The sequence below is a fragment of the Orycteropus afer genome, unplaced genomic scaffold (genome assembly GCF_000298275.1).
Source record: "Orycteropus afer afer isolate SDZICR_OR568_19922 unplaced genomic scaffold, OryAfe1.0 scaffold00307, whole genome shotgun sequence".
NCBI lineage: Eukaryota > Metazoa > Chordata > Mammalia > Tubulidentata > Orycteropodidae > Orycteropus > Orycteropus afer.
The window spans coordinates 2,048,258-2,063,962 of record NW_006921894.1 but is presented as its reverse complement, the minus strand read 5'-3'; the positions used below and the strand labels follow the sequence as shown (position 1 = coordinate 2,063,962).

General features: G+C 37.8%; 1 protein-coding gene across 1 annotated transcript in view; it reads left to right on the top strand.

Moving 5' to 3' along the window:
- CEP192 (centrosomal protein 192) overlaps positions 1–15,705 on the top strand; it is a 308,440-nt gene that overhangs the window by 32,537 nt on the left and 260,198 nt on the right. The window contains exons 6-9 of the mRNA XM_007951683.2: positions 6,132–6,272; positions 6,596–6,753; positions 10,163–10,313; positions 13,166–13,361. Of these exons, the coding sequence (XP_007949874.2) occupies positions 6,132–6,272; positions 6,596–6,753; positions 10,163–10,313; positions 13,166–13,361 (646 nt within the window). The remainder of the gene's footprint in view (positions 1–6,131; positions 6,273–6,595; positions 6,754–10,162; positions 10,314–13,165; positions 13,362–15,705) is intronic.

The following is a 15,705-nucleotide window of genomic DNA, read 5'->3' as shown; positions in this document are numbered from 1 at the left end:
TTTCCCTAGGGGTGTGGCCTGCTTCCAGGATATCCAGGGACATCCTGGGAAGAGAGACATTCTTTGAGGGATTGGAACCCTGGTTTGCTGACTACAACCTTCTGTGAGTGAGCAGCCCACCGCTCGGCCTGGAGATCTTGGATTCATCTTTTGTTGGAGTCAACAACTAGTGTACTGCCTGCCAGCCTTGAATTTCTCGGCCCCCTGCACTTGGTGGAAGCTAAGGCTGCCGCCAGCCCGACGTTTCCTCCAGGGACTTTGGAGTAGCCAGCTTCTATACGTTTGTGAGCCATTTTCCTAAGATAAATCTCTCTCTCTCTCTCTCCCCTTTGCTGGTTTTTGTGTTTCTCTAGAGAACCCAATCTAACACACTTATTGATCCAATTTTGAGGGTTTTTGTTTTCTTTTGTTGAGATGTAATCTATACTGAAGACAGTATAGTCTTTGATCTTCATCAGTAAGTGCTTCAGCTCATCTTCATGTTCAGCAAACTAGTCCTTTAGACCAGTTGTTTCCACGCGTCTTTGATTTTCTTCACTCTTCCTTGCTTTGGACTAGGAGAGTCTAGTAGTTGCATCTTGGATGGCTGCTTGCAAGATTTTAAGACCCCAGTCACTACTCACTAAAGTAGAATCTAGAACAGTGTTTTTGTGTACTGTGTTAATGCCAGTTGAGCTTGATGTCCACTGTGACCATGGTCCCGAGCCCGCAGGCCCTGTGACTCTCGCCTTCAGGATGTTTGATTGTGGCTAAGAAGTTACCATAACTTTGGTCCCTGTTTGCTCTATTATATGTATGAACACTTTTATATCACATGCAAATATATATGTAGACTAGGAGCTGTGGTAGCACTGTGGCTAAGGCACTTGACTGCTAACCAGAAGGCTGGCAGTTCAAACCCACCAGCCACTCCTCTGAAGGAAGATAGGGCAATCTACTTCCATAGTCATACTGCCTCAGAAACCTAAGAAGGGGTCGCTATGAGTTGGGGCCGACTCGATGGCACATAACAACAACAACAATATCATTTGCCAAGCCTATACATAGTCATGGGTATATTCCTGTTCACCTACCCATACCTGATCTTGTTTCCTGTCTATCTATGTAATCACTTGTAGATTAATCTTTGTTATTACTGATAGCGCAATATTGTGCACGTGATAGCATTTACCTTTGCTGTCTGTACCTTTTGTGCACCTCTGTGTGTCTTCCTTTTCCTTAGTGTTATTGTGTTGGTTACCCACTTTTGGTATATTGCCTTTCTTCTCACCAGAATCAATGTCTCTTACATAGCTAGCAATTTTTCCTCTTCTCTCCTTCCATTCCTGGTAACCAACAAAGAAAGTTTCCTTCCATTGTGTAAGCCTTTCCTTGATTTTTTATAAAAGTAGACTTATACAATATTTGTCCTTTTGTGATTGACTTATTTAACCCGGTGTCATGTACTCCAAGGAGCTCTGGTGGTGCAGTGCCTAAGGCATTTGACTGCTAACCAGAAGGCTGGTGGTTCAAACCCATCAGGCACTCTTTAGAATGAAGGTTGAGCAATCTACTTCCATAGTGATACCACTTCGGAAATCCAAGGAGGGGTCACTGTGAGTTGGATCTGACTCGACAGCAGTGTGGTGTTGTTTGTTGTAAATTCCTCCGAGATTAGCCAAGTTGTGGGCATTTCACAGATTCTTCATTATTCTTTGATTTTGCGTAGTATTCCATTACGTGTATGTACCATAATTTGGTTATCCATTCATCCTAATTTGGTCAGTTAGGTGGTTTCCTTCTCATTGCTATTGTGTGTGGTACTGTGATGAACATGGATGTGCATATATCTGTGTCCTGCCTCTGACTTCTTTAGGAGCTATACCTACTAGTGGGATTGCTAGATCAAATTTCTATTTTCAGCTTTTTAAGGATGCGTCATACCATTTTCCATTGTGGTTGTACCATTTAAAAATTCCACCAGCATATATGAGAGTTCCAATCTCTCCACACCCTTGCCAGCATTTGTTATCATCTGTCTTCTTGAACTTGGCTATTATTGCTTGGATGAGATGACACCTTATTGTTGTTTTGATTTACATCTCTCTAATGGCTAATGATCACATGTGTTTCTTCATGCCAATTGACAGTCCACAGCTCTGTTTGTCTCCTTATTTGCTGTTTTTACTCAGTTTCTTCTCCTAGTTGGTATTTAGTCCAGTTCTTTATCCTTCCCTTTGAAGCTCAGGACATGAGGGTGGCATTCTTTGACCTCTTCTAACATCACAAGGGGGAGAGAAAATCACAATCAGCAGCCCAAGCCTGATTCCTTTGAGGCTAGACATGCTGCCATCCTCCAATCATTTTTACCAACTCTGACACCAATTAGAGTCCCTCCCATGGCACTCACTGCATCTGTTCTGGGTTCAATAATTTGTGGCAGTGGCCACATAGAGCTCATAGACAGTATTAACAGTTATGGGTTTTATTACCATTCCCATTCAGGAACGTGCTCAGGATACAATTCTTTGATCAGGATAGTTTCCTCTCTGTCATGCCCTCAGGCACATCTCTCTTTGGCCCTTGACTTCTTGGCCTGGCTTCTGCCCTGCTTGGGCAAGTGTTACAAAGCTCTTTTAGCTCTGCTGATAGGTACACCTTGGTGCACGTCATTCTGCCATCAACCCTCCTATCTGAAGGCACTCAGCTTTCTGCTCTGTGGGTCAGCAAGCCTGTGGCTCTGTCTTGTGCCTCTTGATTCTGTTGCTGCTGTCCTTCAGCCAGTTGTCTTTGCCAGTTGCCTCTGCCAAGGAGATCCAATGCAGTGATCTTGGGACCAAGGACATGCTTCATTCCCCCTCTAGCTCTTCTCTCTTGGTGGCAATGAGATCCCCCCATCTTCTGCCTCTGGGATGGCTCATTTTAAGCCTAGCAGAATGACAAAACCAACCCATCCCTACATTAGGGTTCCATACACCTTATTTCCATGATCCCACTTCCACATGGTGCCATGTACCTTATTTACATTACTAGTAAGCTGTCTAATCTCCTTGGTGGGTCATAGCACCTTATATTTGCATAGTTCTGCCCAGTAATCTGGTGGGAGTCACAAAGACTTTGGCTCAAAGAGCCATACCAAGTAATTCACTGTATGACATCCTCTGTATTTGTTTCAGTTGATTTCACCTTTCTGTGTTGTTGAGGGTCTGGGTAGATTGTCTGTCTGTTCTGCCATCTTGCTGGAAATAGCTTTGGACAATTTTTTATTAAAATATATAGTTTGTCTCAGGTAAGGAAACCTGTCCCTTAGTTCTTTCAGCAGACATAAGCTCCAGAGATCTAATTGAAAGCTGAAAATAACATGAATACCCTACAATCTTGTAACAAGGAGGTTGCCTGTAAACTTGTTGCCATCAAGTTGATTGCAACTTATAGCAACTCTGTTGGACAGAGTAGAACTGCCCCATATGATTTTCAAGGGTTTAACCTCTTCCATAAAATAGAGGGTCAGGGGAAAAAACCCTCAGCAAGGTAGTTTGTCACAGAGGCTACCACAATGGTTTATCACAATGCCTCAAGCATAGCAAGGAGTATGAGGGTGGTACAGGATCAGGCAGTGTTTTGTTCTGTGCTACATAGGGTTGCTCTGAGTCAGCCAACTTAATGGCACCTAACAATGACAATGACAATCTTTACATGAGCAGACTGACATATCATTCTCTTGCAGAGCAGTTGGTGGGTTTGAACCATAGACCTTTTAGTTAGCAACTGAGTGCTTAACCACTGTGCCTCTAGAGCCCATTATAGGAGTTCACAGTCACTAGGAAACAGATTAGTGTAATAACGAATTATTACAGGTATATGTGCTGGGACCAGTAGGGCAGGAAAGGGGCTTGGTCATTTTGCCTCATAGGTAGGATCAGGAGAAGTGTTGGTAGGAGTAAATTTTTGAGCCTTAGTCTTGAAAAGTGGAGGGGTTCTGCAGGTAGAGTGAGAAGCAGGAGCACAGGTTTGGTGTGTGATGCATTTTGGTGGGAGTGGAGGGTAGGAAGGAGATATGTCAGAAGGCAAGGCAGACTTTGGTCTTACCCTGTCAGCCTTTGGGGACTTCTGAAGGATGCGTTGGGTAGTTGCATGTTTGTGTTTACCTTTTGGTAGGAAGACCTTGACAGCTTTGTGGAAGATGAACAAGATGGGAGTGATGCTGGGAGTAAGAAAATCAAAGGATAATTACAGTAGCCCCAATATAATAGAGCACAAGCACCAGCACTAGGGCAGTAGGGATGAAGAGGAGGTAGAATTTATGACTTAGTCTACAATTGAGTATGAAGAATAGGGAAAGCAAGGAATCTAGTGTGAGTGCTTAGTTTCTTATTTGGCTCATTTTACTGTTGTTTGTTGAGGTTTGACTACCTGAAAAGGAGCAAAGGTAGAGGGAGAAATAAGCTTGCTTTTGGCCTACTTAGGCCAAGGTGTCTTTGGGAAGTCCAGATGGGAATATTTAAAGGGCAGATGGGAATGATAGCTAAGACTAATTATTGTTGTATAACAATATGGTCAAATTTAGTGGCTTAAAACAACACTTGTATTATTTACAGTCTCAGGAGTCTGGACCCTACTGGAGAAAAATCTGCTTCTGAGCTCATATGGTTGTTGGCAGCATTGAATTCTTTGCAGGCTGCTAGACTAAGACCTCAGTTCCTACTCGCTGTTGGTCAGAACCTGCCCTCTGTTCTATGTCACCTGACCTGTTTGCAGGGAGCTCACAACAAGGCAACTGGCTTCCTCAAAGCCAGCAAGGGAGAGCTGCTTGTGCAAGATAGATATTACAGTTTCATGTATTGTCCTCACAAGTTTTATCCCCTCACCTCTGTCTGTGTTTGGTTAAAAGCAAGTCACAGGTCCAGCTCATACTCATGGGAGAGGACTGAACAAGAGCTTGACCACAAGGAAGGTTGAGGTCATAGGTTGCTTAAAGTCAATCCATCATAGTGCTACAGAGACACTTTGCTGAAGATCATACAGCCAGTAACTCATTTGTCAAGGATCCAGACATAGCCGATTTGACTAGAGTTTGTGCTCTTAATTATTACCCCTGTCCTTTCTCTGACCTTTGGAAGAAGGAACTGGACTGGGATAATAGATTTAGGAATTACTGATTTGTATTTGTATTACAACTGTGGTTGTAGAAACTAATATCCATGCAGATCATCTAGGGATGTTAAAATGCAGCTTCCCATTCAGTAGGTCTAGGCAGGGCATGATTCTACATTTCCCACAGTTTCCAGGGGATGCCCATGCTATGACTTGTGGACCACACATAAACTTGCTCAGGGTGACTGTGAGAAGAAATCAAGGGCAAGGTACTCAAGCTTACCAGCTTTGTAGAGATTTCAAAAAGACTGTTGGGTTTGAAAATGGCCAAGTGTAGAATACTGGGAAGCTCCAGTATTTTAGAGGAAGGTGGTGGAAAGGTGAGGCAGAAATGTTTCTCTAAGCACCTCTCCAACACACAGGGATGTGTTCATTCTATCCATGGTATTTGATTCAAGTTGTAGAAAACTCTGACCTGTCATCTCCCTCATTGTTTTTCTGTTACTCTACTTACAGATTGAGAAATTGAATTGTAAAGATTAAATATACTTTGTCATAGTTTCATTTTATATTCATTTTTAGAAAAATCAATTTCTGCTATTACCAGGTTTACTCTTTTGTTTACAATCAAATACTTAGGAAATTTAGTTATCTTTTTTTTTTTCACCTTTGGGGGTGGAAAAAAGATACTAACCAAACTCACTGCTGTCGAGTCAGATCCTACTCATAGTGACCCCTCCTTGGGTTTCTGAGGTGGTATCACTACGGAAGTAGATTGCCCAACCTTCCTTCCAAGGAGTGGCTGGTGGGTTTGAACTGCCAGGCTTCTGGTTAGCAGTCAAATGCCTTAGGCACTATGCTACCAGAGCTCTGTAGTGATACCGCCTCAGAAACCCAAGGAGGGGTCATTATGAGTTGGCTCTGACTCAACGGCACATAACGATAACAATTCAAACAAACATTCAGTGTAAGTGTGAAAAATAAAAAGAGGTACATTGAAGTGTGGATTTTTTTTTTATCTCCAAAATTTTTGATGTAAATTTGTTGTTTTTCACTAGAAAGTATGCAAAAGCAGAAACTCTTATGACAGTCACTGATCCTGTACATGATATTGCATTTGCTCCAAATCTGGGAAGGTCATTCCACATTCTAGCTGTAGCGACCAAAGACGTAAGGATTTTTACATTAAAGCCTGTAAGGTGAGTTTTAGAAACAATTACTAGTTTAAAAGTACTCTTTACTTTTGAGAAGAGAGCAGAGGCAATTTGATCGAACAATAGATTCTTTACTGAACATTCTATAGAACTTTATATAACTTTTTGGGATGGGGCATTAAGTAAAGAAAAGATACTTATATTTTTTTAATTATGTTTTATTGAGATTAACATTAACTGATTTTGAGCCTGTGAATATAATTAGTACTCTAAAATGTTTGAAAAAATGAGAGGTAGCAGTCAATTTAGAAAAAACTAATTAGTATTGAGACATTCTTCTGAATAACCTATTTAATTTTTATTAACAGGAAAGAACTTACTTCCTCTGGTGGACCAACAAAATTTGAAATCCATATAGTGGCTCAATTTGATAATCATAATTCTCAAGTCTGGCGAGTGAGTTGGAATATAACAGGGACAGTACTAGCATCTTCAGGGGATGATGGCTGTGTAAGATTGTGGAAAGGTCAGATTTCAATAAAAGAATAATTGTTTTATATTTCTACTTTAGAATTTCACTTAAAAATGTAAACTACAATATTTTTTTAAAAATTATGTTTATACAGTTTTATATTAAATTATGTTATTTTGAATAGTCATCATTTTACCTATTTCATAGCAGTAATGACTACTTGAATCAGTGTTTAAGTTTCAATCTGGAACAAAGCAACATATAAACAGAATATTCAGTGTCTCCAAGAAAAAGTTACCATTTACTATGTGTGTAACTTGTGTCACTGCTTTATAAACTCAGGATAGGACTACAGTCATTGCTTATTTTATGGAATAATGGCTTTAGCCAGCCAGCCCATTCTAGCAAAAAATCCACTTCTGTATTTTTTTCTCTGCCACTCCCCAAAATTCACAAATTTTGGAGTCACTAATTTTAGAAGTTTCTTAAAGATTGCACTAGGTAAGAATTCAGTCCAATCAGTTGACATTGATTATGATTGCTGCAGCTTGGTTCCACATCTTTCCATGACTGTTTATTTCTTGGGCAGAGATGTCCTTCTCCCACCATCATGGGTGGGATCCCATATGTAGGGTTAAAAATTACAGCTTTCTTAACTGGTTCAAAGTCACCAGTGGCTCCACAGGAGAAAGATGTGGCAGTCTACCTCCATAAAGATTACAGCCATGGAAACCCTCTAGGGCAGTTCTCCTCTGTCCTGTAGGGTAGCAGTTGGGTTTTTTGGTAGTTCATTTACACTGAGCGATTACTTGTCCACAGTACAGTTTGGTCAAACTGGACAGCCTTCTATATTCAGCCTTAGGCTATGGTAGAACCAGCCCAGACTTTCCTTCCCTTGAGGTAATTTCATATCAAGAACTTAGCTGAACTTTTCTGCTTTTAGGCCTCTGATAGCATAGTGCCTAAGGCACTTGACAGTTAACCAGAAGGCTGGCGGTTCAAACCCATCAGCCACTCCCCGGAAAGAAGTCTGGGGATCTACTTCCATAGTGATACTGCCTGGGAAACCCAAGGAAACCCAAGGAGAGGGTCGCTGTGAGTCAGGTGTGAGGGCACATAACAACAACCACAGGCCTTAGTCAGAACCACCCAGTTCCACTCCAGCAAGCTTCCTAACTTGGGTCTCTGGTGCTCATTATTGCTTGTAATCAATTTTGCATTCAAAGAATTAGGCCATGTTGGATAAGCCACTTAAACCCTAAAGGTTTTGTTATCCACATTCTTCTCCTAGCATAGATGCTTTTACTGAGTTATATTTGCATAACCATGAAGACTTCTCTTACTCTCTATATACATGGTAATTAGAACTCATTATAATGAAGACAGTTTTTATTTCAATATTAACTTGATAATGTAATAGCTTAGAGAATTCTCCCTGCTAATACCTATCTTGTAAGGAAGGGAAATAGGTGGCAAAAGCTTTATGTTTTAGTTATTTTGTTAAAACTTTTTAAAAATAATTGTTAAAACTGAAATGATAAATATTTCATTTAAGAAATGTCTTTATTGTTTATCCTGAAAGAAATTAGGCCAGTAGAATCTTTTTGTTGTTGTTGTTACATACATACAACAAATATCATATTTCATCAGTTTATAGCTGTACACTTCATTGACTGATTATATTCTTCCAGTTGGACAACCATTTTCACTCTGTTTTTCCTAATTACCATTTGTTGGGCCCGTGTTCGGAAAGGAATGTCAACACGAGGAAGCCACCACAGACACGATAATGTAAAAACAAAAGGAAAGTTTATTTGCTAGCTCGAGCTAGGGTCCCTGCTCTCAACGACGCAGCGGCTTGGGCAAAAGACCCCGTGCTCTTTTACTATCACATTTTTATAGGAAAAATATAGGGTGGAGTAGCACCAGGGCAAAGGGGTACAGATGATTGGTTGTTGCTAAGGGGTTTAGGGCAGGGGTCTGAGATGTTGGGGGGCGTGTTGGAATCCCCTGGCTCCAAAGTCTAGTTAGGGAATTATTATCTAAGGAGGATGTAAAACTCTGATGCGTGGGAGACTTGCAGGAGCCAGGTAAATCTCTGATATGTGCGGAATCTGGGGGGTCTGATACGTGCTGGAATCTGGAGGGGTCTGATAAAAGCCCTGAGGCATGTGACGTGTTAGAATCCCTGACACTAAAGACTTCTGGTTAAAGATTTACTTGGAGGCCATTAGGACTTAGGCCTCACACATTAACATATTTTCATTGCACTCTAAACAAAAACTTCCTGCTTCCTCCTCCCTCATGTCCCTGGCAGCCACTCATTACTTTTGGTTTCTATGTATTTTCTTATTTCATATAAGTGATAATATTCAGTATTTGTGCTTTTAGTCTGACCTGTTTTGCTCAGCATAATGTCCTTAAGGTTCATTCATCAGGCATACCTCAGGGCTTCATTCCTTTTTATGGCTGAGTAATATTCTATTGTATGTATAAACCACATTTTGCTTATTCATTCATCAGTTCGACATTTCAGTTATTTCCACTTTTTTGGTGATGAGCATTGGTGTACTGGTACGTATGTCTTTTTGCATCTCTGCTTTCAGTCTTTGGAGTATATACTTAAGAGTGGAATTGCTGGGTCATATGGTAAGTTATGAGTTGGGGCCGACTCGACGGCACATAACAACAACAACAACAATGGTAAGTTACGTGTTCAACATTTTGAGGAATTGCCAAACTCGTCTCCACAGTGGCTGTACCATTTTACATTCTCACCAGCAATGGAAGAGGATTCCTATTTCTCCACAGTCTTACCAACACTAGTAGTTTCTGGTTTTTTTGTTCATTGCCATTTTTATGAAGATAATATAGTATCTTATTGTGGTTTTGATTTGCATTTCTATAATGGCTAGTGACTTTGAGCATCTTTTCATGTGTTTTTAGGCATTTGAATATCTCCCTTGGTGAAATGTCTGTTCAGATCCTTTGCCCACTTGTTTGGTTGTGTTATTTGTCCTTTTTTTGTTATTTTGTTGTTGTTTTTGTTATGTGCCATCAAGTCGGACCCGACTCATAGCGACCCCTCCTTGGGTTTCCGAGGCAGTATTACTACAGAAGTAGATTGCCCCATCTTCCTTATGAGGAGTGGCTGGTGGGTTTGACTACCAGTCTTCTGGTTAGCAGTCAGATGCCTTAGGCACTTGTAGAAGTATTTTATAAATTTTGGATATTAGACCTTTATTGGATATATGGTTTCCCTAATTTTTCTCCCACTCTGTAGGCTGTCTTTCCACTTTTTAAATAAAGTCTTTTTATGAACAGAAATACTTAACTTTTATGAGGCCCCACAGGTAGACTCTTTCTCATTTCTTTAATTGTAGTTTAATGACATGAATATGGATTTGCACCCTGGAGCATAGGTGTTAATAATGTTAACGGTATTTGACCATTTTTCTTTCAGCTAATTATATGGACAATTGGAAATGTACTGGGATTTTGAAAGGTAATGGGAGCCCAGTCAATGGGAATTCTCAACAGGGAAACTCAAATCCTTCCCTAGGCTCAAATATCCCAAATCTACAAAATTCGTTAAATGGATCTTCTGCTGGCAGGTAGGCTGAAATTATCTTCTTTTTAGATCATTCTGGTAGCCTTACTAAAGGCTTATTATTTCATGGTTTAAAGATGGGATGAAGAAATTCACAGCATAATTACGACACTGCAGTTTAAAAAGTCACTTTGTTAGCTCTGTATTTGGCTTACTCAGTCATAATATTTATTTATGGCCATTAAACAAATTAAAATGTGTTCTGAAATTAAGTACTTTATCATTAGAAGTGTTTCTAACTTTAAGATTTTACTGAAATGAAGAGGGAGTGGAGGTAATAGGATTTTAGTCTTAGATAAACATAAGTAATGCCTTTGTTTCAATTCTGATAGTAGTGGGACCTTTTATTCACATCAAACTGAAATTTTAAATAAAATACGTTAAGCCTTTATAGAAGAGAGTAAGTTAAATAGTTTGACTTTTGTATTTAAAACCGTATTGGAGATTATAAGAGGAAATGATTAATTCTGAGTTCTTAATTTTTAAAATAGGAGCTCTGGTAGCCTAGTGCCTAAGGCATTTGACTGCTAACCAGAAGGCTGGCGGTTCAAACCCACCAGCCACTCCTCGGAAGGAAGGTTGGGCAATCTACTTCCATAGTGATACTGCCTCGGAAACCCAAGGAGGGGTTGCTAGGAGTCGGATCCGACTCCACGGTAGTGAGTTTGGTTTTGGTGATTTTTGAAATATTTGGTATTTTTTATTCTTCTTTATCTTAATACAAAATAGTTGATGTGGTCTAAAGAGTTGTCTGTTTTCATATTCAAATGTTAAATCTGTGAATTTGTAAGATTTTTGTTATTTTAATATGCCTCTGTGAATAATTTGAAATATGATTCGGGAGACTTTAAAACACAGCCTGAATACATTGTCCTGTAGTTATCTTAAAGAAGATTATTGAATTTAAAGCTTCCTTAACTGTTTTTACATTGTATATTTTTATAAAGAATTCTATTGTTTGTTTTAAAGTTTTCCATATTTTCATCAAAACAATTTCAGGTTATCATAGAAAGAGATTAGAGTATGAAGATGACTTCACAAAGCAAAAGAATACTATTGTTAATTAAAAAAAAAATCTGCTTATTGATTACTTTCTCCACTGTGTGTGTGTGTATTTTTTTTAATAGCTTTGACGTTTTGACCTGTATTCTTATTGTGCCAGTGACTATGTGTGTTAGATCTGTGATGCATTTTCCCTTCTCCATTTGTATTATGTCCTTTAACAGAAAGCACAGCTGAGTACAAGCTAACTGGAGTAACTTTGCTGTTTTGCTGCTTGTTACATGCACACAGGAATGGAAAGCGAACTCCTTTCCCCCTTTTCCAGCACCGTTTGACCTCTCCCAAGATAAACCAGCAGCCTCCTTACTACTAAATGCAATCAAATGGCCTTTAAAAAACACAGTGTATATCATTTTTCTGTACTCTCTAGCTTACTGACACTAATTTGAAGCTTTTGAAATACAAATAGGGAGGCTTTTTGTTAGGACAGTCACCAAAACAGTTTTTTTAAAAATATTTTCCTGAAACTATCATGGGTTTAAAAATCAAAAGGATTGTTAACATCCTTCTAAGTAGTTGGGAGGAGGGAAAATATCACTTTATTCCTCATGCAGAACTAAAGTTATTTCTTTTATTTTCTAAAATAGTAAGTTAAAATTATGGATTTTTATCATTTTAATATGAAGATTGAATAAATAATCTTCATAAAAATATGGAATGCTAGTTTGTTTTACCCTTTGTAGAATTGCTTCGGACATATCATTTAGTACAATTTTGTCATTTCTTTGTAATATTTAAAAAAATATTAGCAACGGAATAGAGAAGCAGTAGTAGTAGAAAGAAAGTCATTTGTATAGCTTGTAGTTATATTAAGCATTTGGTATTGCTTCATTTGTACTTTGGTAGTAAAATGAAAACACCTTTGTAAGCTTTTAATTAGTATTCACTAAAGAGTTATATGTTTCTAATATGTACTTGTATATTTTATGGTGTCATTACATGGCTTAAATTTTCCTCAGAATGAAAATTTGGAAATGTACTCTAATTTGACAAGCAATTAAAATTATACACGCAAATGGACAATTCCATGTTCTAGGGGTTTCTTAATTTAGTTGATTGTCAGGTAGTCTGTATTCTCTGGAGCTGTGACCTTGATAACAAAACTATAAATCTTTATCCTAAAATTTATAATTATTACCAGTAAGATAAAATAACAGAAGAATAACAATATGATATAAATTTTAACCCTTTTACTTACCAGTATTCAAAATGTAATGATGCTAAGGTTTTTGTAGAAAAACAACTCTGTTCATTAATTGTGTTCAGAATTGTGCTCCAGTAGCTAGCCATCTTATGTGAAGGTGTATTTTAATTGGTCCTCAGTATCATGTATGCACTAGAAAATGTGTGCCTGGTGCTGCTACAAATGAAGCATTGCTTAAAATGGAAACAAAAAACTTACTACATTTGTAAACTTACAGGATAGCCTCAAATATGTTTTTGAAAAATCAAAAAATGTTTTTAATTTTAAAAATTAATGTCTTTATAAAATTCATACTGATAATTTTTTAAAACATTTTAAGTCTCACAGATTGTATTTTTATTCCTTTCAAGTGTCTATATTTGCTTAAGCAATCTTGATTTGAGTAAAGGTCTTGATTTTTGCTATTATGTTCTATTTTGGCATGAATATACTAAAGTTTTTTTTTTTTTTTTTTCCAGCATGTGTTTTCTTCTCTTTGGTTCTCTTTGTATTTACTGCTTTTCTCTTTTTCTTCTGTTTTTTCCCCCCCTTTATTTTTCCTGTTGTTTTTGTTTTGTTTTGGTGTTTTTTTCTTGTCTTCATTGTTTCAGGTATTTCTTTCCCCCTCTGGATTCCCCACAGGCTGGATCAAGATGGTCCAGTTATGCCCAGCTCCTTCCTCCTCCTCCTCCTCTTCCTCCTCTGGTAGAGCACTCTTGTGATGCTGACACTGCCAATCTCCAGTATCCTCACCCTCGCAGACGATTTATCTCACAGCCTCTTAACCCCTTACCTGAGAATGAGGGGGTTTAAAATAACTGATTTAACATTTTAAAGGCCTATTCAAATGCTTGTAAATGCTTCCATTCCTGGCTGCTTTTGTTTTACGTCATTCTCTTTCAGAAGATTTTTCTAATTTAGGGTCTGTCTTGCATGTATTACAACCAGAACACAGTGTTTGAAACCTAAATATGTTTGTGCTCCTCCATCAAAGGAACATTGGCTTCATTGATTGATAACCTTTAATGAAATAACATATGTGCAAGCAACATTAACTGTGAGTTACACATAGTACCTGACTTCAAAGTGCCTGTTCTATAAACTGTATTTTGAACTGTTATTGTCTTAATTTTCTTAAGCTTTGTCATACTGGTTAATGTGAAAGTATATCATTATGTTGTTCACTCTGCCTTTGAGACATATTAAGAAATGTTTTTTTTAATTTTGCCGGTTAATGTTGTAACTGACTAGTGTGTAAAATAAATCATTTCTATGTATAAAGCAGCAAAACATAATAATGGACTATTTGGTCTTTTTTTTTTTTTTTTTAAGAAATTGCCATTCACTACTTGGAATTACTGTCTAAAGGTTTGTAATTATTATCCTAGTAGGTTATTTAATAAAATATTATCTTAAAAGTCATTAATCTGTTGTCTCATAAAAATAGAATGTATTTTATTTGGTGTTGATAAGGTTTACCATGTAGATAAAATAAACCAAAATTAGAGAATGAGCATTACATTTATTTAAAATGTAGAAAATCAATATGTAGACTAACATCTAAAACTGATAGATGTTGACTTTTAATTTAGTTATACATCATTAAACAATGTTATTTCTAAAATGATATCTTAAGATTTGAAATCAGAATATATTTGACAATTATGAAAATGAGTAAAAAAAAAAAAAAAACTTAAAATTGTGATTTGGGTGAAAATTTACAGAGCAAATTCACTTTCCAAACAGCAGTTCACATACACTTTGTCTCATGACATTAACTATAAATTACCTCAATGTAATAACTCCGCTCCTACTTCCTCCCGATAGTTACCTCTTCCCTGTGTCCATCTCTTCATGAGCTCCTGCCCCCTGAGCTGTCTTCCTATGCATAAACAGACCTTCTTTCTCCCATGATTGTTCTCTCCAAGGAGTGTATCTTCCTCTGTTTGGTTTTCTTAAGAGTTGTCAAAGACTTAACCCCCTTTAGGGCTAAAGACATTTTGAAAAACATTTCAAATATCTCTATCAGTTAATTGCACATAGATGACACAATTGTTATACCTATAATCTCAGAAGACACTTTTCCTATGAATAGGGTCATTCTCATAGAGTTTCTTAACATGCAAAGGATGAAAAAAATGGTAAAATATATTTTATTGAGTTTAAGAAACATTTGAGTTTTGTTGTATCTAATTATTTAAATGTTTTTCTATAAGGTGGTAGTGGTGGTGATGGTTGGGTGCTATTGGAGTTGTTTCTGACCCAGCAACCCCATGTACAACAGAACGAAACACCGCCTGATGCTGCACCATCCTCACAATCCTTGCTATAAGACTGTCAATCCATCTTGTTGAGGGTCTTCCCATTTTTTGCGAACCCTCTGCTTTACTAAACATGATATCCTTCTCCGGGGAACAGTCTCTTCTAACAGCCTGACCGAAGTACTTGAGGCAAAGTTTGGCCATTCTTCCTTCTAAGGAACATTCCAGCTGCATTATAAATGTGAAACAAATCCCTTTGCAAATAGTTTTCAAAGATCTTTCTTCTGTTGAAGAATTTGTTTTAGACTTTGAGATTTTTTTAGGTTAAAAGCAAGGAATCTAAGTTAAGGATGAATCTAGTGAAGAAGTAAGAATTTATGTCTTTGATGTTTCAACATTATAGAGGTACCTGGGGTTAGAATGAGATAATGAACTGAGTAATTCCTACTCCAATGTAATTTAGTGAATATTTAACACCAACTATGTGCAAAAAATACTGTGCTAAACAGTTTGAGATATGTAAAAAGCACACAAATTAATTCCAGGGGAGAACATTTATAGAATTTATAAAAGAGTTCAGCTTTGTACATAACCCAAAATGGACAAACAGCAGAAGAGAAACCAGATTGGGGCCTTCGAAAAATTAAAATTGTATGTGCTTCCAAAGACTTCTCCAAAAGAGTCAAAACATAACCTACAGATTGGGAAAAAAATTTTGGCAACGACATATCTGACAAGGGACTTATCTCTAGAATTTTTAGAAAACTCCAACATGCCAATAACAAAAAGACAAGCAATCCGGTTAAAAAATGGGCAGAAGACATGAATAGACACTTCACCACGGAGGATATTCAAGTGGCCAACAAACATGAAGAAATGCTCACGATCAT